The sequence below is a fragment of the Neodiprion pinetum genome, chromosome 3 (assembly GCF_021155775.2).
Source record: "Neodiprion pinetum isolate iyNeoPine1 chromosome 3, iyNeoPine1.2, whole genome shotgun sequence".
Taxonomy (NCBI): Eukaryota; Metazoa; Arthropoda; class Insecta; order Hymenoptera; family Diprionidae; genus Neodiprion; species Neodiprion pinetum.
The window spans coordinates 23,015,314-23,038,178 of NC_060234.1; the positions used below are offsets into that span (position 1 = coordinate 23,015,314).

The 22,865-nt window shown below is 37.9% G+C and overlaps 1 protein-coding gene and 1 long non-coding RNA gene across 6 annotated transcripts in view; one reads left to right on the top strand and one right to left on the bottom strand.

The window, feature by feature from the left end:
- sm (smooth) overlaps positions 1 to 22,622 on the bottom strand; it is an 83,792-nt gene extending 61,170 nt beyond the window's left edge. For 4 of the 5 annotated variants that reach the window (XR_006881944.2, XR_006881943.2, XM_046615241.2 and 1 more), the window contains exons 1-3: positions 22,336 to 22,613; positions 8,893 to 8,936; positions 8,683 to 8,752 (exon numbers count right to left, since the gene is read on the bottom strand). Coding sequence is in view for 3 of the 5 variants with exons in the window: in XM_046615241.2 (XP_046471197.1) it covers positions 8,683 to 8,752; positions 8,893 to 8,936; positions 22,336 to 22,398 (177 nt within the window). In the remaining 2 variants the exon portion in view is untranslated. Of the gene's footprint in view, positions 1 to 8,682; positions 8,753 to 8,892; positions 8,937 to 22,335 lie in introns of all 5 variants that reach the window. The other variant, XM_046615242.2, reaches the window with a different exon arrangement.
- Positions 7,241 to 8,410, top strand: LOC124213693 (uncharacterized). Its single transcript, XR_006881945.2, has 4 exons — positions 7,241 to 7,380; positions 7,467 to 7,639; positions 7,787 to 8,021; positions 8,131 to 8,410. It is a non-coding gene; the product is annotated as an uncharacterized lncRNA (long non-coding RNA).
- Positions 22,623 to 22,865: the final 243 nt, after the last annotated feature.

The window sequence follows — 22,865 nt, forward strand, 5'->3', positions numbered from 1 at the left end:
GTGAGATTTGTGATCTTTAATACATGTTACATAAGAATAAGTTACACCGACACGAAATTAAAAAAATACCACAACGCGTAAGAACAAGTAATTTCATTTGCTTGGTTCGTATATATATTGCAGCTAATTGTAAGACTGACCTCATGCACGCTAGCAATAGCCAGAAATATAAATGTTGCTTTGGTTCAAATTACTTTTAAACTGAATTGAATCAAGGGTATAATATAAATTTATATTAATCAACGGTATTGCGATTTTTATTGATTCAATTAAATATTTCTATCGTTAATTACGTTATTCAATACCGTATTTAAGAAATGTAATCCTCTTCAAATAATTATAAAATTTATTCATCGCACAATCAATGTGAAATTTACTAATATTCATTGACTGTAAGTTATAAGCAAACAGATGACAGAGTGAAGTCCAAATAACCTAAGACTGTATTTCAAAAAGTGCCTTTATACATCAGGTATAAATTGCCAAGTTTAGTTACAGTCGAACATTGCACATGATTTGATAAAACGAAATTGATAATTTTTATATTCACGATCAATCGCGATGATCAAATCAAGATAAAATAGATGATTTACAGTTTTCGGTGAGAAAAAAAGACGTTTTACATTCCTCGACGTGATCTATTATGGTTAACGTTTATATCATCCTATAGTTTACATATGTCGTAGTGTGCGCCGAGCATGAAAGGCCTCCAATACTGAGTTGATTAAGTTTTACCGATTACTAGACACTTTGATCAATTTTATCGCATTTTTGAATTGGACCTTTGTCTTCGAATCTCTAGCACTTCCTGTGGTCAAATAAATATGACCTCAGGCGTTATTTACGTAAAAAGTTTAGATCTTTCAATACGTGAAATACATTATAAAGTACTAGTACGGTAGAATAGTGAATAACGGCGCGTTTTGGATAGAATGCGTTTTCTTTCCATTTCGTACGGGGTCTGGCCATGAGTGTAAGACTCAGTTTCTGGGACTGTAAGGGGCTTGAAACCACCGCCATCTTAAAATTAAGGGCGTAATTAGTTTTCTTTAAATTCATCTCTGTAACCGTGAGGCCGATACAAAAATTTTACAGAGCTTTTTTTACCTGACACAATTATCCATAACTTTTATTCGCAACTTTTTCCGCTAATATTATTGAGAAAAAAGTTACGAGCAAAAAAAAAAAAAAAAAATAATAAAAATTAAAAATGAGGGGATAAAAGACTTTCAGGCTTCGTTATAAACAATTTGTCCTATTTAATTTTTTATTCGGTTTGTTTTCATTGATTCTAATGGTTATTAAATTCTACTTTTTCTTCTTCATTCAGTTTAAACGGAATAATGTGACAATGACTCCCATCCTCTCACACCGGCTGTATCGCCAGTCCTTATCACATAATTCGTACAGAATCTAACTCGGATTTTATTTCGGACCGTAGACAAGTTGGCCGTAAGATTGAGACATCAATGAATATTGCTGTACCAACATTATGACCTGTCCAAATTCCAGCCAGATCGAAACTTTCGCCATAAAAAGCTACCGGAACTTGTTGGCGACAGCTCTACGTATAAAATCAAAATAATTTCCACAGATGTGCTTAAATGGATGCATCAAAATGTAAGCGGCAAATTTTAATTTGGTGTTAAAAGAAAAAAAAAAAAAAAAAAAAAAACACGCGCAAATCCACAATCATGCAACAATCGTACGAGTATGACGTTGTAACACTTAGATGCTTGCGTCTAACGAGCGAAAGGGAAAGAAGGAGAATAAAGAGAGAGAGAGAGCGACAGCAACTAGTGCGTGAAAGGGGGGTGTGAAGAGAGGAGAGGGTTGAACGTACGTTTCACGTACTGGCTGGTGTATTTTTAATATATGGTACCAGCTTGGGCTCTTCTAGTTAAAGATATAAATATAACAAAGCGCCGGATGAAAAGTGGACCTATTAAACCGGTGCGACTATATGTACTCTTGTATACCTATAGCTATGTAATTTCCTCCGGTCTTGTGCAGCGGCAAAGGATGCACCATCGCAGCTGGACGTCACATTTGAGCGACGAAAAAATGTTAAAAGAAACGGAAAAAGAATGGGACAAAACATGAACGTGAGAAATAAAAAAAAAAATCTCTTCCTTCGACATAAATTACGTATGTTTATATTCAGGCTGTCTAAGTAAACGACCCGATTTACAACACGTCTGTTCGTCAGTTAGATAAAGATTAATACTTCGTCACTCATTGACATGGTATTCTACCTTATATAACCTACAAACAAAACACCTGTATAAATATGCGTGGATTCCGAGTTTTCTGTGTCAGCTGCTGGCTTAGCTTTCACATCGACCGTCATGGGATATATATTTTTCCAATTTGTTGAATAAAACGTGTAGTTTGCCATAAAATGGGCCACCTAGTCTGGAATTTTTTTCAGATCATTATTGTTATTGTTATCGTAAAATTTACCGTTTCTCGTTTCAATTCTAAATCATTTTCAAAGTGCGATTCTTCTTTCTTCGACCTATTATATTTTTAGTAATACTTATTTTTTTTTGTCTGAATGGGAATTTTGCCGAATTCGCATGTGAGAAGGTTTTCAGAAATTAGTCACAGTGATAAAATGTGTAGGACGATCAGTATAGGGTAAGAAAAAAAGAAAACGCTGGAAAACTATTATCTATAATAAAATTGATAGAAAATATTTTTGCATCGTTAATTGGGAATTCCAGATCTTCAAACTAATTGGAAAAGAACAGTTCAACTGTTGGACGATTCGTTATTGCAAAAATTTTATTAACCTTATACCCAATTTAACCAAATTTTTACCCACAATTCCTCGAGTAGGCTGAATTGTTGCGAGTCTTCGGCAAACTCGACTAACGTCAAATAAAATAATTCCTCAACACTTTTTACCGGAGAAAGTATAACTACGGCAAAAGAAGAGCGATTGAAAATTAGTAAAAATCAATATCAATGAATTGAAACCATTGACTTTACATCCCAATAAACGGTCGTTTATTTATTTAAGTTAATCAGGCCATCGTACGTTTTCCACAAGTATAACGTACATCACAATACACTTGTGTCGCGTGACATTTTAACCACGTCTCATATCATCACGGAGAACGAAATCACAGCCGATAGATGAATTTGCGCTAAGCCGTTGTTAGATACGAGAAGCAGGAGAGTGCGACACGGACCAACTGTTCTCTGTCTCGAATTCTACTCATATGGTTACGTAATGATGCCCCGTTCGCGTATACTAATAACTTGCGAGGCATCCTCTTCTTCAAGTGCGTAGGTACACACATGCCTACGTACGTACGTACACGGACGAATATAAATAAGCGTGTATGGCTGCAGAGACGAGAGATGATAGTGTGTGTATACGTATGCATACATGCATACATACATACATGCATACATACATATATATATATAAACTATGTACCGTACCAACGAATTTAACGTGCAAGCGACAGATGCTTGACGTCTTGCGCGACTTGCAGCGGCTTTTCTTCTTCGGCTTCTGCTTTGCCATGCTGCCATATTACCAAATAGTTTATGACTAAACGTGCAAATACTTATTGCAGATTCTTGCGGATAGACTTGAAGAAATTTTTAGTTCCGGTTACCGCTCAATCCTTAACTATTTTCATTTTTTACCACAATCGAAAAATATAGTTCTGGGTAGAAAATGAAAATTAGTTTTTTAGCTGTTACCGGAAAGTCTAGTATCCGTTGCTATTCTTTCTCATTGCAATCACTGTTGCTATATTTTCTAGTAACTGTTGCGAAAATTTAATGCTTGCGATTATTGCGATTCTTCCGATTCCTGACCACTGCAGTGTGCAAGACGGCAAGAATTGTAGGTATGATTAATGTTTCAGGGTTCATAATAATTGATACATACCACATTGCAACGCTACTGTTTCGCTTTTTTATGTTGATAAAACCATCCGAATTATACTATCATCAAAGTTTTGTTGCGCTGTTCATGCGGACGGCATGAATGCTTGTATAATAGAAACACAAAGATGCTGGAGAAAGGGTGAGAGCGAAAAGAAGTTCACGTACACACACGTTTTCACGATTAGAAAGTACAACTATACACTTTATCTAGATTTTAAGAACACGACAATACAATAGCCAATGAGATAGAATTTATGTGCGATCTCCACAAGGTATCGCTACTTACACTTTCTCTGCTGGATAATTGTTATAAGAAAGTAAAAAAAAGATGCCCGTCGTGCCTTAAATCAACAATGGCGATACAGTGTTATAAGGTGTTCGTATTTCTTTATGGGGGAGGTTGAAGTTCGGAATGCGCCCAACTCCGAATTATTTATTGAGTAACAAAGTTGTTTCGAATGGTCGGGAACCCGCCGGCTCAAAGTTGCGATAGAGCAAAGTTCCTAGAAGTAAAGTTCCGATAGGGCAAAGTTCCGAAAAATAAAGTTTCGATAGAGTGAAATTTCGAAAATTAAAATATACTCGCACAGCGTAGTTTATTCAACGAGTGGGTTAAAGAAAAATCGAAAATCAGAATGACCAAGATTTCGAACGTAAAAATATAAAAAAATCTAAAACGATTAAAGATCAAAGTGGTTAAATTTCTCCAAGCCAGAAATTCATAGAAGCGAAAACATCGATCATTTGGAAATTCAATGTTTCAGATTTTTAAACTTTCTCATTTTGAGCGTCTGGTTTCGGACCAATTGAAACCATGAAGTTTCGTCAAAGTTCGATATCTTTACTTTAAGTTTCGCTACCAAAAAATTCTGAATTGAGCGCTATCGGAACTTTTCCCTTCTGGAATTTGGAAACCCCCCCCCCCCCCCCCTAATGATTAATGGAATTGGTAACGTCGTCGCATTCCAAACTTTTTCCCTCTCATTGTCAGCATGATCGGAGTGAAAATTGAAAACAATTTTCCATCTCAATGCAAAGTCATATCGTATTGATCGAAGAATCTCGTCGTTAGTAAACTATCATTTTTATCGTGAGATTTTTTTACTCAGAGATTTTTTCAAAAGTACACTGCCATGTAAGTTTGGCACGCGGTTATATGACTCAATCACTTGGAACATATTTTTCCTGACGCATGAATCAGTGCAACTCGAGGTGAGTTGCCAAATATCTTTTTACATACTTACATCTGTCCCCACACATACATCCATATAGGTATAAGTATGTATGTGTAATTTATATTTAAATACATATATATATATATAAAATGAGTAAAATGACTCACAGAATAAGAATTGCTCGCGCATCGGTTGAAAACCTCGAGAATTCTCGCCAGAACCAATGAAACGTAACTTATATACAGTAACTTGTAAAAATTACACGTCGTCCATCACCGTGTTGAAACAATTATACAATACGAATCGTGAAAATACAGTTCCTCGAATAAATAATACGTTGAAATCAGGATAATTGAAAGAAAAATTCTGCAACACGTTACTGAATACACGCTGTGAGAAAAAACAAAATTCAAGTTACAATAGACGCCTGAGATTCGATAGCAATCGAACCTCCTCATTTACAATATTAATCACGTTTGACGCCGATTGAAAAGAAGACAACGAAAAGATTACAAGGTATAAGGGGACAAAAAGAAAAGAAAGAAGAAATAAATAAGATTATGAATTCGAAACTAACCAATCAAGAATTAATTCACACATCCGTATAAAACGACTCAAGTATATACGAGTACGATAATATTAAAACTCGTCAAGATAATTACAAACAATATAATGCATTTGTTACATGATATACGGACGCTGCGGCAGCTCGTTATTCACACACGTCGCGAAGGGAGCTAAATTCAAAAAAAATAGATAATTGGTCATTTTGTAATGAGTCGACGACGTTACACGCGTGTACATGGATGTAAATGTATAAATATAGAAAGAGAATGTTTCGCCTCGTCGTCTCCTCCTTCTCCTTAACAAGAATATCTTAATTAGTGCAGCACTCGGTAAAGCATCCGACCAACCATCGAACCGCTCGTCTCTTGCCGCACGAATGAAATGAAATGGCGTGTTGAACGGTACGGTAGGCGATGAGTATAACCCGGGGTGTTAAAATGAAAAAATAAAAAAAAAAAAAAAAAAAAAAACAGAGTTAAAAAAGAAGAAGAATAGAAGGAAGAATAGGATGGAACACGCGAGAGACCCAGAAGAGCCATTGTAACCCGTCTGTTGACCGCGGAGCAATGCGGAGTGAGGAAAATACATGCGTATGTATCTCTCGATCGCTAAATAAATTTTAGTACCAACAGAGCGCCGGCGGCAGCTCAGCAGGGCTATTATTGGCCGCCCAAAAAGGTGACGTTAAAAAAAAAAAAAGAAAAAAAAATTCAAATTCACCACAGCGGAAAACTTCTAGCTTTGTCAATGATCCGTTTTACGGTGAACGGTATGTTCTTTGGTACGTAGTAGTACGTTCTACACTACCGCGTTCAAACTGCAGAGCTTTCTATACTGCAGTAGCTTGTTCATTATCGATGATCTCAAAAACTATTGTACCGATTTTCACGACATTCCGACAGAAACTTGAGTACCGTTTTTTAACCCTTTCAGTCATAGCGGCAAGCATTTTTTGTACATTAAGAGAACTTTTCGATATATTTCTTTACGATTTTTTTTATACAAATCTGAAATCAGATTACGAAAATTCAATGTGGGAAATCCGATCAGCTACCCAGAAAACCCCTGCATAGAATTTTTTGACCGTATTCAATCAAGTTTGAAATTTTTGTCCGCCATATTGGATCCTACATTTTCAACTTTCGAAATCTGACTTCGGATTCGCAATCAGCGTCCCCAAAAAGCGACCGAATACTATCGCGTTATAAAAGTTGACTCGGCGCAATAATGTGTGACTCAAAGGGTTAAACTGTCACGTCGTTATTTATATTACCTACTGAATCACAAGTATTAGTCTCGCGGATTGTAGGAGAATTATTTTATTTTGGAATATTCATTTGTTTCTACCCAACCCTATACATTATAAAACATTTCATACGAACAAATGCTTGATTATCGATCTTCATTAAAAGCTCTTAACGGTCAAAGTTTAGCGAAACGAACTACTATTGTGCTCATAATTGCTGTTCCAATCAGCCTCGACGATAAGTTATTCAATTAAAAAGTTGTTTCCGGTTGTGCGCGGAGAAGGTATATATATGTTCACTAGGTGTACCAGTCGTAACGCGGTAGTGGATAAAGGTAGAAAAGCGAACTTCAGCTACGTGGTGAGAATCGGTTGTACCAAGTAGGAAAGGCTGCTTTCTCGGACAGCGGAAACTGTATACGACGTCGTTTCATTTACTACTTCGGCGAACCTGCAGCTCTCTCTACACAACAACAAAAACAAGTAAGCGTAGCTATCTGAAAATGGTGCGAACGTAATCCTATACAGCAGCCGATATATCTCGTGGTTAAATTTATATTATCCTGCAGCTGCACCTAGTTTGCAATACCTTTACCACTTTCAAAGGAAACGGTGAATGAACGTGGTAAAATAAAAAATGAACTTGAAGCAAATTAACAACCTCAATAAAATATTTGCGGACAGTTTCTTAGAGGCAATAAGACGCATGCTAAGACCCCAATTGCGGATGGGTAAATAATTGGTAGGACCAGGTGTAACTGAATGGTTAAATCGACAAGTTTAATCAACGACGAGTTCTTGATGATAATGAAAGAAAATTCGATATCGGAATTCGTCAGGTTGAAAATGGAATAAGTATTTACAAAAGGAGAGAAAATTTTGATTTCAGGTCACACCCAATCAACTACATACATCAAACGACGAATTGATGATGAAAATCGTGACCCGTTTACAAGAATGGAATATGGATGTGTTTCGCCGATGCTTTGTTGAACGTGAATTCGTAGAAATAACAGGGTAATGGCGATGCATAAAACGAGTCTATTGTTACGTGTACATGAAAAGCCAAACAAGAGACACCATCAATGATGAATATCGACGAGCGTGCTACATTGTTACAGAAGGTAAAAATAAATATAGCTCTCCATTTTTTTTCAATCTCTCTTTTTGTTGAGGAGTTGATGATGAATTGCGTACCTTGGTTGACGGACTTTACTGTCTTGTTCCCAATAGTACTGGGTCTAAGAATTCTACCGTTCCCATTTACACCGAAGAAGCAAAGATAGACATCGAAACGAGACGAAGACTGCAAGTCACTCGACATCACTGCTGCTGGCTCCTAAATGTGGTAGATCACATCCCCCCTTTTTGTTAGTCGAGAATTACTCGGGTCGATGGTTATCGTAATCGACATATTCTTTGTTCGTTATTGTTGCATCTTATCAGGCTTGTCGTACCAGTTTAAACTATGTATAAAAACTCTTCAGTGTTTCATCTATCTTGTTTTTTTCCCCACAAAGGTTCACCGAGAGAAAATCAATTCATCAATTACGATCAGCATTCGATAATCGGTAATAACATTGTTTTCATTTCGTTTTTGATCATCCGATACAGAAAATTTTCTTGTGAAATCGATCACAAGTTTAAGGAACTCGTTATTGATCGACTATGAGGGATTCGATCCTCCTATTTTCGTAGACTCAAAAATTGGCGCATTCGCAGTTCTTCATACAATTGTCTAAGATCTACGAAATACGGGAAAAATGGGTATAAATTTTGACTTACCACCGTAATTGGATAAACGGGGTTGATTACTGTGAACAGCAGGACGTGGTTGGGCTTGTTATTGTCCTCCCTGTAGAACCAAAATGAAATGAAGATCATTAGAAATCATTCGCTATCACGCTCCAGCTGCGTCAATTTTCAAATACATTCGAAATTGATGTAACAATGTAACAGTATGAGCTTCGTGGATAATGTAAAATCGGATAGTACCTCTTTCTTCGTGGCTCATCTCCGTAACCTCCGTACTCGTGATTCTGAAATGCGAAAAGAAAAACAACCATGAGAATGTGTAAGCATGACGAAACACAACGAGTCGATGTTAAATATACGTTAGAATTACAAACGAAAGACGGGTTTGAACCGAAGGGATTTCTTCCTGTATAAAGAAAATCCGTATGCATTTAAAAAACGCACCGCTTGTCTTTTGTTTTCCAACGATTAGAACCCTACATTTTTGCAAAATTTCAAATTTGCGTATCTTTCGAACTACTCGATATTAAGAACCACAAGTTTTCGGTTTAGTTTTTCGACGAAGACTGAGACCCGAATGCTAAATGAGCGTCAAAGTCCGTGACTTTGAATTGAAAAAGTGGACCGCCAAAAAAGGAATACTTGAAATATATGCGTAACAATACACCGTGTAACGTGAGTACTTGTCAAATATTTTTGCTCCTCGTGTAATTGTTCACCCTATGCATACGCACGGTGGAAAACTTTTTCACAATATGGTGTAAAACTTTTCGTATAATGTACAACCGTGAAAAAGAAGAATGGCAAAGTGTAGGGCGGCGGCATTTTGCCGAGAAGAAGATATAGAGGATAGGTACGTAGAACAAACTTTTGCGACGGCTGGCTTAACAAGACGAGAGAATTCCTGCGCCGGTAAGATAGTTCCAAATTATGCGTTTAATATTAACGTTGCGAAAGCAGAAGATGAAAGGACACGTTATTTTTCTTTTTTTATTATAATATGCATAGCTGTGTACCGTATTAACGGATGTAAAGAATACGTTAGATGCACTCTACTTATGAAATATTTAGTTAAGGTTACCCCATCCAGTCGACAACTTTATTCATTATTCAGCATTAACTAAAAATATACAATTCTGGGTACAAAGTGATAATAAAAGTTGTTTTGTAGCTGTATATTTGATGCTGGTAAAACAGACAACTGATTTCAAGAGCCTCCACAACAAGTTAATGTTGCAATTACCATAGAATGTAGTATTGACAACTATAATTAGACAAAAATAGAGTTGCTGGTATCAAATTTTCCTCTATATTATTGCAACAATGTTTGAACATTATTTAAAAAAATAAACCCTCTCCGTGTGTTATCGCCAACAGCCGTTTTTCCCACATTATTCTGCATTTAAGTTTCTTCTTGCGTTCTCTAAAATGCAGAAACAATTAACGGCGGACAACCACGATAATCCAAATGTCGTTGTTGCACGAGTTTGCACGTATAATAAAAGAAATAGTCGAGTGCATGTACCAAGTATACAGTTGTCTAGCGGTACAATGATCCAGCAAATGTCTGCTTCGGGTCACGTAATTAACACCTGCAACTCTGAATAATAAATTTCCAATTCTTCACAGCGTACCAAAAGGTTATCGTTCTCTTTTCTGCATTCCATCTTTCTCCATACCCCCTGATCGCGTATCGCCACAGTTTTACGTCGCGAATATCAATGAAACGTCGTCGATTCAAAGAAATTGATTCAGTGTATGAAACAATATCAGGCTGTGATACGCACGTGATATGGAAGAAGCGTGTTGATGATTTATTACGCGTGTGCGAATGTAGGTATATAATAATATCGCAACCTGGCGAGTAGATACACGCATGCATAGAGACGGAAATAGAGAAATATAGAAAAAGAAAAGAGTAGAAAGATGGAAAGATAGAAAGAAAGAGAGACGGATCGAGGAGGAAATTGGCGGTGAGCCAACCACGTGGCTAACCACGAGAGAAACTGAGAAGACACTTCAATGGAACCTCCAAAGCGTGCCTCTCTTCATTCCCCCTTCCTTCCTCCTTCCTTCCTTCCTTCCATCCACATCCACATTCTGTGGCCGTCGATGCTGCTCCCGTATTCCAGTTTTCTAGCTACCGGTGAAAAATTAATAGCCAGTTCTTATCGCTCTAGCGTGTGCGATAAATATAATCATCCCTTCTATTTCTTCAAAACCCACACTGAATCCTTCCTCGTGTAACCGATCAATCGACGCGCATCCATTCGGGTCACCGTTGCATGTGAGGACGTGTAATGCACGCACAGCACGTGTTATGGGATAGGTATTATTATTATTATTATTATTATTATTATTATTATTATGGCATTTCATAAATTCCATGAGTCAGCAGTGGCGTGCCATCTTAATGTGAAGTGGGCATAAAATAAGCCTAAAGTATTTTTCGAAAAGTTGGGTTCCAACTGAATTAAAATTACAACTGATCATTAGCGGTAAGTTATAGTCTCATTCGAGATTTTCAACCGTCAATCCCTCGTAATTATCTGGCTAGTGCTTGTGCCGAGGAGGTATATTCAATCATGATTCGGGTAACAAGCGATGGCGATGATTTCAAGGAATTTCAAAGCGTTTCATGCGATTTCAACTAATTTCAAGGAATTTCAAAGTAGCTGCTTTCCAAAGTGATTTGCTGGTGTGATCTCAAAAGTGATCCCAAAGTGATCTCCCTCCGACCGTCAGAATTGAATTTCTTACATGTTAATTAAACGGCGAACAAAAAATGTCGATGCGGCACCGCTCAAAAAAATCGCACAGCGATTTCATTTCACGAGATTCAATATTACTTTAAAAACTATGATTTCACGAAGTGGGCGATCGAAATAAAAAATCACTGGTTCTTTTTTTTAGGCAGTCCGATACACATAGATTCAAGATATATACCTTATACGCAGGTACCGTATAGATAAATATACCGTACGATACACGCGTACGTTCTACCATAATACGCAAGTCTAATAAATCCGTAGACGTAATTTGCATGAAGAAGTGAAACACGGGGTACAGCAGCAGCAGTAGCAGCAAGTGTAAATCGGTAATTTGAAATTCCGTTATGAATAAGTTCACCAACTGTACATATATACTGGCAACGAGCCCAGATTATACCGTAGATCGTATAGCACGAGGAAAAGACGGAACCGCGATAATTTATTTTTTTCCACCGTCACTATCGTCGTCCTTTATTTTGTCAAACTCATGTGTGCCTGCCCCCCCCCCCCCCCCAGCCAATGTTATATCTGCAGCGTAGATTGGAGCGTACAATTTTTCAACTCCTTGAATTTACCATCTGTCTTCAAATATCCTTGTCTTCTTTCTCTTTGACGATTTCACGGAGTTTTGCAGAGAAAACAGAACAATAAACAATTATGAGGGGAGAATTGAGATGAAAAGAAAGGAAGGAAAAAAGATGAGACGGAAAATGTATTTCGTAAGAGTCAATATACGTAGGGGGAATTCCATGTCAAATCTACAAATTTTTTTAACCCTCGCTATTTTCAGGTTCGTTGAATCTTTTTTAGGCGATTGTGAAGTCTTTAAGACCATCGATTAACTTTGAGAAATTTTTACCCATCGCATCACTTGGATGATTTTAAATATCGATCCTTTTTAAGTTGCCACTTTTTCTGACAATTCTCAAAACATACAAGTTTTTGCTCCGATCATTTTGAAATTGATTCCACGACGACTTTATCTTTTATTTATTTAAACAAATCGAAAAAAAAAATTTCTCCACAATTTGTCTTCACTGTATATGGAAAGTGCGCTGTCAAAATTACGTAGAAAATGAATTGAAATTAATTTTCTTGCCAACTATTTATCATCACAGTTTCGAGAAACTGATTTAAAAGCAATCTTAACAATTCATCAACGTTCAAGATGAATTCACAAAAATTACATTCCTTATTTAAATTACTCGCAACGAACCTTGTAATAGATTTAATTACTTATTTTTCTATTCTTTTAAACACTTGGATAATTTTCTGCTCAGATTACGACATAAAATTGTCGAGATACTCAACAAAATAAAAATAGTAAAAAAAAATTCATACCATTATGGCACGAATCTTAAAACGATCGGAGCAAGGAGTGAAATAACATGAATATTTTTCGAAAAAAAAAAATAAATAAATAAATAAGTAAAATAAAAATAAAATATGGAACTTTGACGGGATTTGTATATCTTCATTTCGGAATTGATTCCACAAAGAACATTCAAAAAAAACTAAATTGGACGCCTTATAAATGATACGAAAAAAGTTCTAAAATCAAAAACGATGAGAATCAAAACCGGTAAGATTTGACACGGACTGTCCCATAGATATAAGAACGTAATACGCGTTCCGTTGCTCTCATGTAACACCGCTGAAGAGAGACAGGCGAGTTTATTACCCGCGGGCGACGTTAAAAACCGTAAAGAGCCGTCGGGAGGTTGAAATTCGCCAATGTACCAAACCTCCTACTTCTCTTCCTCCGACAACTGAATTCAACATTTTACCTCGATACTCTGAAAACCGTTTCCGTGTTCGATATCTGGAAATGCTCTATATATGATTTTATATGTACCTGGTTATAGGTGTGTGTACATATGTGTATATATATATATATATATGTATGTATGGACACACACACACACACACACACAAGATTCGAGTCGTATTGTGATTCGATTCGAACGAAATCCCCGAGCTGCAGTCAGTTGGCAGCTGCTGCAACCACCGTCGTGGCAGCGACGTCAGTGAAACGTGAAATGAAATCTGGTACATGTGAAATCTCAGCGTATGTACAAAACATTTATAGGAAGTACAGGTTTATCCAGGCTATCTCACGAGTTTCACTGAATTTACAGTCACTCGCGATCAAATATCATCCAGCACTAAACCGTATACAGCTATCTATCGTTAAGAGAGGACACAGGTTTAGGACTACGTTTTCTTTTTTTTTTTTCAACGATTTTCGCGAATTGTTTTTGCGAAAAAGGAATGTGTATCATTTATTGAAACCTTGAGAATATGTTATACGTCGTATATTCAAGTAAATATCGTCATTTTCATTAAGTATTTGGTCGGAGAATATGGAGATATCAGCTGACACCCATCGGAGGTCACCATCAGACAATTGAATAAATCAAATTTGCAGATAAATTGCCACATGACGTATAAATATACGCAACACGCAGCTGAGAAATGTACTGATTTGTTTCCGGGATTGATACGCGAATCGACGCAAAGTCTTACAGCTTTGGCACGTATAAAAAAACCGTTACAAGACTGTTGCCAAAAATTTTGTTCATCGATATATAATATTACAGCTTCCTTCATAATATAAGTATAATAATTATAAAAATTTGCAAATCACGAGATTACAAACTTGTAGAAGAAAATTTTTACTGCAACTCTAACCCAGCTAAAAAAAAAAAAAAAACAAATACCCTATAAAAAAAAACGACAATGGAAAACTGGCACGTGTTTTTTCTTATCTAAAGAATACCACAAAGGGTATGTTAGGTCAGGTCAGGTTGTGTTATGTTGTGTTGTGTTATGTTATGTTAAGTGAGGTTAAGGCAGAACGTATATAGCATCGAAAGATAACCGGCAAGGAAAAAGAAATGAAAGAAGAAGGCCTGTGAACTTATTGTGAGAATAAATCACCCAGCGTCTAAATAAAATAAAAAAAAAAGAGAGTGTTTTAACCCATCTGTCCTTACATAATCTCCTCAATTCTTCTTCTTCATATTCATGTTCTTTTTTTTTTATCCAACGTTGTCAAAATATAAGCTGCATATATTTCACCTCTTTTATTTTTATTTTTTTGTTTGTCACCGCTCTTTCATTTTCAGGAAATTCCACATTTGTGTTCCTCACCGCGTACAACAAACAACGCTCTGCATTTATTACGAGTTTCTTTATTATTATTATTATTATTATTATACGCATGTATCAAGATACCACGCAAGTAAGGGCGTATTTTATTGTTACTCGTTATCTCGAGTGTTGCGCATGTAAAGAATAGTGATAATAATAACAACAATAAGAATGAAGAACACCGCTGCTTGAAGATGTTTGACGATTCTTATCATCGCGTCGGAGATAAAGATCCGACAAATGTTTCGAGACCTGTTACACATTGGTGTAAAAATAGCTATTATTTATTAATTACATGGCACACCTCGACGGTGTTTCGTTTGAATAACAGAAAATTGAAGACAAGATAGAGAAAAGATGCGATTCAAATTGACTGAATGTAAAATTTATAAAAAATAAAATAATAAAATAAAGCCAACAACAACCTCAAAATCACCTCAATTGTATCAGAAATAACAAGATATATATATATATACACATATATACAGACTGCAGCTAATCGAGTAAATGATATATTTTTAAACGAACGAATAAACATGTGTGCACAATGTATAGTACCCATAAGATATAATACATTTATTATCAATACGAGCAGTTGTTCAACAGTAACGTAACTACACCATCGAACATGTATGCATTTTTATACAATCCCGTCTCTGCAACTGTTGAATAATGAAGGATAATTTTTTTTTTCTTACACATACTTTTGCGCATTATTATCTTCCCTCTTCTATTGTGTATTTTACATTTTCTAACGCAGTGAGATGAATACATCGAATAACAATAATCTCTCTCTCTCGCAGCTACAACAAGAACAACAATTTTGTATTTTTCGATCGTGAAAACGTAGTAAAAACAAGACGACAAGATTTTTCCTCTTTTGTTTCAGTTTTCTTAAACAATTTAAAACCTAACCTAAACGCGCAAACCTCACGTTGAACTCACGTTCAGCCCAAATGACGCCACTCGTAGCGAGTAAATTCCGTGCGTAAAATTAAACTATCGCAAAGTGCGCATGCGCCAAAAAACCCCGAGTGTGTGAAATTGAGAATTCCATCCAAGCGCATGCGCCAGCATGATTTTAAGGCACTGTACCGATACAGGTTCAAAAAATTTAACTTTCCAAGCATATTTTGAAAAGAATATTCATTGTTAAGGAGCACAAATCTAATTATAGGTTAAACCTAAAGAAACGTTTTTCTTAAATCAGATAAATTCTCTGAAAAAAACGACTTTTTTAACCATCATTTTTCTTTTCAACGAAAGACGCAATTTTTTATATTATATTCTGTGAAATCGGACGAAACTAATATAATCACTTTGAAAAGCACATTTCTGCTTCAGCTTGAACGAAGGGATTGTGAAATAATATATCGATTGTCACTGCACAATTTTTCTTTGATTGATATCGTAGATCCTACTACATGGGATCAGGGCAGCGGTTTAAGAAACTACAGACGAGAAACTTATAAGAGAGTGATTTTGGCATACGACGATGACGAGGAGGAGGAAGGCAGACGGATTAGTTGACCGTGTGTGAGAATTATACCTACGTATCTACTATAAGTATGTATTATAAGCCGGACGCGCTTCGTGTTCGCGGATGCTTAAACGCTTGACAAATAACGCATGGCACGGTCACGGCAAGCAGAAGCAACAGCAGAACCGACGACTCTAAGGTTTGGTTAATACGATTTCCGGTCCGTGCAACACCGGCGATACGATTCTTATACAACACCCCGTCGCCTGCCACCGCAGTTATTAGAATTATTTAAATTACTATACCGCACAGACTGCGGCGCATTATAATAAGCGAGGCGTCGCAAAAAAAATCCCGCGGTTTACCTCATCCCGACATTACGTCGCCCCAGCTTCCGGTTCTTTAATTTTTACCTATTCTCTAGTATTTCTTTTTCTCCACTTCGTTATTTTTACCTGTATTATTAATTTTCTCTTCCTATTATATTATATTAAAATTAAGCAGGTACGTTCGGTATGTTGCAAACAATTGAAACAAATAAAATAAAGTGCTACTATAACACGATCCAGGTATGTATAGCACGTGTATAACACTAACATTATCGAGGGAACGATTTTAGTTTCACCACTGCGCGATTAAGAGCAGCAACGGAGGCGCGGAGGCGTTAATACTTTGAAACATCGAGAATAGACATTGGATTGTAGGGGTAAACGCTGGCGTTGTACATAATTTAAGGCAGGCTTCCTCCTTTTCCTCTCGCCGCCGCCCACAAAGCCTAATGGAATAAAATATGTTATATCTTCGAGCAGCCATCCGACCGAAGCAAACCTCGGAAATAGTTTCACGTCTTGATTAAACCCTCTTTCTTCAAATCTGCACAATGTGTACATATTTTCGTACAATTACAACCAGAATTGAGAATATCAAAGCAGATTATTATTGAATTTATTTGTCGTCCGGCAAATTTTTCGCAAATTTTTATCAGTCCTCGGTATGTAATAATATTAATCTGATCCTAAACAAAATGTCAATAATAACTACGTGAAGTTGACAAAGAAAATAAAAAAATAAAAAAACCGTACTGAATATACTTGATGGGAAAAATAACCATCGTCATACTGCTACTGTGATATTTTTTCCCTCAGGACAGCCAATTTCTCTCCCTCTCTCTCTTAATCTAGCTTATAAAAAACGTGTCGTTACAACTACCGTAGAAATCTCCGATGCGTATAATCATTGAAAATATACATATCACGTATGTGTGAGTGTAAAAGTTATTTCATCCAGAAATATCGTGTAGAAGTTTTAATGCTTGCTTCCCTCGTATCGCCCATAATAATAATGTCTGCAGGAGCCTGGAGCCATGATCGTAAGGGAATAAAAAAATCGATATTAAAAAAGAAATCATAAAAACGCAACCTTATTTATACCTATGCGTGTGTACATATGTGTGTATATATATATATAAACTCCCAGTATCAACGTATGAATTCAATATATATAATGTACATAATGTATATAAATATGTAGATATGCACACAGAGACAGAGAGAACTTCAATCAAGACTTTGATATAAAATAGAACTGCACCGTTATATCAAACATGACGGTCACTCACCGAGGCACAGATAAAAGAAATGGAAAAAATCAACGTCCCTTTCCTCTGTTAGGAAACCTCCTAGGCCTGTTAAGGAGGTATTTACAAGAATTTTCAGGAAATTCTTTGGTATTTCAGTTAATTTTTGTTCTCCGGCAGGAAAAGTTAAAAAAAATTTTAAAGCTTTCAAGTATGCATTTCTCACATGTTACGAAAAAAATGGACATTAATAATGTTGGTATTACAGGAATATATAGTAAAACAATTATTAAGTGTGATTATAATTGTTAACGTTAAATTTCATGATTCTTATGGCGTTGAATCCGCGGTTAAATAAGTTTGTATAGTATACTAAATGTTTTTTTAATTAAGTTAGACCGCAACATTAATTTATTGTTACACCAGCATCAAATTATCGCAACAGTTACGAAGAAATATAATACCAGTGACAACAATCAAAAGAACCGTATTTACGGACAAAACACATTAGATTTCATAATTGCAGCTACACAAATCTCATATTTGTTTTGTACCCAAAGCCGTATGCTGTTTGGCTTTGGTAAAAGAAAAATTAAAATAGTCGTCACGAACCGTATATGTAAACCACGGCTAGAAATCTACGAGTAAGTAAGAAATTCACTTATTTCCAATTTTTAATCTCTCTGCAGAAACTTATATTTCAAAATATGAGTGTGTCTTGTTTTATTACGATTTGCTGAATTTCAAACAATTCCGAAGACGCGAAACAGGGTTCCTCAACGTGAATCGTCACAGTACCGTTCATGATTGCGATTGAAAAGATTACAATTTACAATTGCATGGTGAAAAGAGGAACCGAAGCTCTCATGTAGACAGAGCAAAAAAGTCTGTCGACTTTGCGAAACTCATTGAAGTAAGAAAGCAAGTTGGCAACTCGCTCCCTCCTTAGATGGTCATGGAGAGAACGGAAAATCCATCATGCCGTTCTCAACTGATAAACCGACCGACCGATCAACCAATCGGCAAAATAATCAAGTAACCAACAATAAACTCGATATGTAACCAAGTAAGACGTGTATTACGTGCATCGTCACTGATTATACACCCACTCCACTCTTCGTCAGTAAAATTTACACACACTTCAGATGAACAACTTTAATACTGCATAATACTACAGGAACGAAAGAGTACAATGTGAGTAAGAAGTAAATAAATGAGTAAATCACCGGTGGATGGGTGCATGCGATGAAGCGTACAACCACCACCACCACCACACCATTTTACAACCACCGACGAATTGCCATGATACGCGAATTATAGCCGTATTGTTCCGCCACGGTATGCATGCAACAACGTAACTAAGTACTGCAAATATAATTGCAAAGCAACGTCGTGCGGACAGAGCAGCGTGAAAGTGACCAAAGTGCTTCTCGACGATCTTCTGCGGACAGATTCTAATGTGTGTGTAAGAGTGTTTTTTTTTTTTGTAAAACGCGCTGCAGCAGGTAATGGTCGCGTTGTACGTTGGCAGAATTGATCGAATAACCGTAAATAAGTCTGTAACACGATATGCCGATAATAACAATAACGACATCGCGCTACGTGCTTTGTAAAATTAACCATAAACAACGGCTTACGTGCGCGCTGACTATTTCCAATAAGATTTTATAAGTATCAAAAAAACGCATACTTTTCAAGAATTTACATACATGGCTACGTGAAATTTGAATCATTTTTTTTTTTCATCCGTACTGAGAGAAAGTACCACTTGTTGAGCAAAATTTAATAAAGAATTTTTATCCCAGATTTTTCATCCTTTTTTCCCCCTTCAATATATTTTTATTGTCGTTTTATTTTCGACTCACTTCTCTTCCTTCGTCATTTTGTACAGAGGACTTTGTTATACCCTATACCCTACACCAATGCCAATGCATACTGCAGAAAAACTTGCGACAGCTGTTTGTCTCTGCAGTATAGAAGCCGACGGGAAGACGAACAGAAAAAGATAATTCGGACTTCACAAAGGCATTTCAATCTTGGCAAGGAAGAGATAGAGAGGGAGATAAAACGAGGAGAGGAGAAAGAGTGAGAGAATATTAAAATAACACATGAATTACATGCTCGACACATATTTGATTCTCCTGGGGCTGTACCATCATTTATTCGCAATCCCTCAATCTCGCTCATTGTCAGCCATGTTTGAATATTGTTTTCTTCTTCGTTCGGTTTCCTCCCAATGTTTTTTCTTTGTTTTATTCGTTTTTTGCACGATCGTGTTTTTCCGTCGAGCAAACGCACCACAGCCCATTCATCGTGCAAATCGTCATTTAAAAGATAACGCATAAGTATACAAACATATAAATATGCGTATGTAATATGAAACAAAACCATTAAATAATTCAATGTGGGATTAATGACAGAGGCGCGCGTTATTCGTCGTACAAATGAGCAAAGGAATGATGCACGGGCCATATTTTGCACGGTGACGTAACGCGCAGGGATGGTTATCCATCCGTTTTTGTCAGTGGAGGTTCTCGATCATCGAAAATTAGACATTCTAGTCTATCACATATGTATTTGCAAGAGTATTTGAATTTCTCAAGGGAATGTCTGTTCACGTACAGTTACAAAATCGTATGCAGCGTGGTGGCACCGGGCATTACGCGAGAAGAGAATCTCTGATCTTCTATCCAGTCTCCTCTGCTCTTCTATGGGTACAAAATAACCCCCATCTCGTTGTTAGCTTTGAGGAATATTTTCCCCGAGGCCTGAACTAAAGCTCTCTATATGTATATATATATACATATATATACATATATATTAGCTGCCGAGGGAAGTGCTGCAGAAGGAGCAAAGTAGCCCGGCTTATAGAATATCTACCCATCTACCCAACTGATGTATGTGTGTGTATACATTTAAAGTGTGTGTGTACGTATTATTCTATGTGTAACGAATATGGAATGCCACGCCGGTTGGCTGAAGAAAAGTAATTATACTTGCAAAGAGTATATAATATATACTCTTATAATGTATAGATTACTCGAGACGGAGAAAAATGGTTCTTGCGATTATAAGGTTTTAAGCTCCCTCTCCCTGTATCTCTGTATCACCGGTTGCAGAGACAAAATCATATTCTCTGCTTTCATCTTACTTTTTTCTTCCCTGGTAAGTTCATTTTCCCTCATTCTTCTCGATGACCCATTTCCGCCGAATAGACAAGTGCGTAAACCGGAAAGAAGAATGAGTATGAAATAAGTAACGTTACGGCAACGATGCATATTTAGGAAAAATCGTTACTTCGCACCTTGAGATATTTCTGCTACTTATTGTTAGTAAACCATGATAAACAAAACATACCTAGCCTTATTTTGAAAAAAACCGACTCCTTGAAAGTTATTCTAAAATTTCACATCAACGATATTTTCCATGATGTTTCGTTACGTTAACGCTACTAACTTCGGTCTCGTAAAGACTAAAGGTTCTGCTGTATGGATTAGGCATTCATTGTCCGAGGAGCAATCACGATTTATCGCTGCATCGTAAACAAAAAGCAAAAACCAATAAACGTACAATGGAGGACGATGCAGTGGCGGCGCGCTCGCGATGAAAGATGAGAGAATTTATTGTGTTGTCTAATCGTGGCGAACTCGCTCGCAGCGACAGCGTGAGAGATAAGGTGTCTGACACAAGAAACGGGGTGTGTAAGTAACCTGGGCGCAAGACGGCGGCGACGAAGGCTACGTAGAAACCACAGCGACTCGGCTGCCACCGTCTTGTCAATAATTGCTACTATAGCTAGCCAGCCGACGATGAGCGGGATCCGAGATTGCAGCTTCTCGAGGAGCGCTGATCTCGTTCGATAAAAGGGGGCGAAGAGCAAAAGAAAAAGCAATGACAGTGGAAGGAGCGACGATCGGCAGATCTGCGCAAACGAGAAGGAAACAAGAATCGAGCAGCAGCGGCAAAGCGTGAGACAAAGAGGGGGGAGGGGGGAGGGAGAAGCTTCAAGAAATAATCAATATTTCTGGCAACGGAACCTGTGGCCACCGGTCTGCGACCGACGGACTCCGCCGAGTGCCGCCGGGAGAAACGATAACAGGTTGTCGACGACGGAGAGGAGGAGGAGGAGGAGACCGGTAAACGACTGACTGAGTCTTACTCCTTTGACGGAGCTCCTAAGGTTAACGGACAGATAGAAAGAAGCGAGGAAGTATGTCGGCGGGCGATCGATCGATTAGCGAATTGTTGTCGGAGGGCTCCGGCTACCGTGACGAAGTATATACAATGCGAATGGCAGAAACTCGTCGAACGGAGTTTACGCGGTTGCCGTTGGCGACGTGTCCGTGTTTCCCGCGAGGGAGGAGATTTTACCGAGACAATTTTCAAACGCCGGGGAACGAACAATGGAGATGATCGTGATCGTGACAATAAATGGCGACCAGAAAGCGTGCAATCTCCAAGGTACGCAGCAGCCCGACCGCGTGCGGATAATCGATGCACCGTGAGTAATAACCAGTCGGTGGTGGTGGGGTTGTTTGAAGATTGTTAAGAAACCGGCGGCGATCAGGAGTCCCGGACTCATTCTCGATAGGCGAACGGGGCCCGCGGGAATAAGGAAACATGGGTGCAATGATACCGCTGCACTTCTAACAATGGAAACGACACGCATTACAGTGAAAAATGTGCATCTCGGCATCGCTTACCCTGTGCCCCGACTCCTCGAGACGTTGCCTCTTCGAGTGCGGTCCATCGCCGTTGAAAGCCATTCCCAGATCGTTTACTAGCTGCCCTTAAGCCGAGTCTGAGCTTCTCTACTTCTCGACGGATTGTTCGGAACTCAGGACGCGGACTTTGGGACAGCTTCGACGCGAATATGTATAATCTATACGCGACGCGCGACGGGACGGGTTGAACGCGTTCACCAACGGTTTGCGAATCACTGACAAACGCGAGCTCGCCACTCCGAAACTGCGGATCCAAGAGGAGACCGGAGATACGGTCGCCGACAGTGCTGCCAACTTCCCGCTCTGTTCAACTATCCCCCCCCCCCCCCCCCCCCGGCCACCCTATCGCTGCTGGTGTAAGCGCGCGCGCACACACAGATTAACACTCGCACACTCCGTCCTTCTTTGTACGCGATGATGCGTTCAACGTTTCGTTTTGCTGTATTCTCTGTTCCCGTCACTCGACCAACCGTACTTGACAAAGAATCGCTTTTTTTCGATTAATCGTG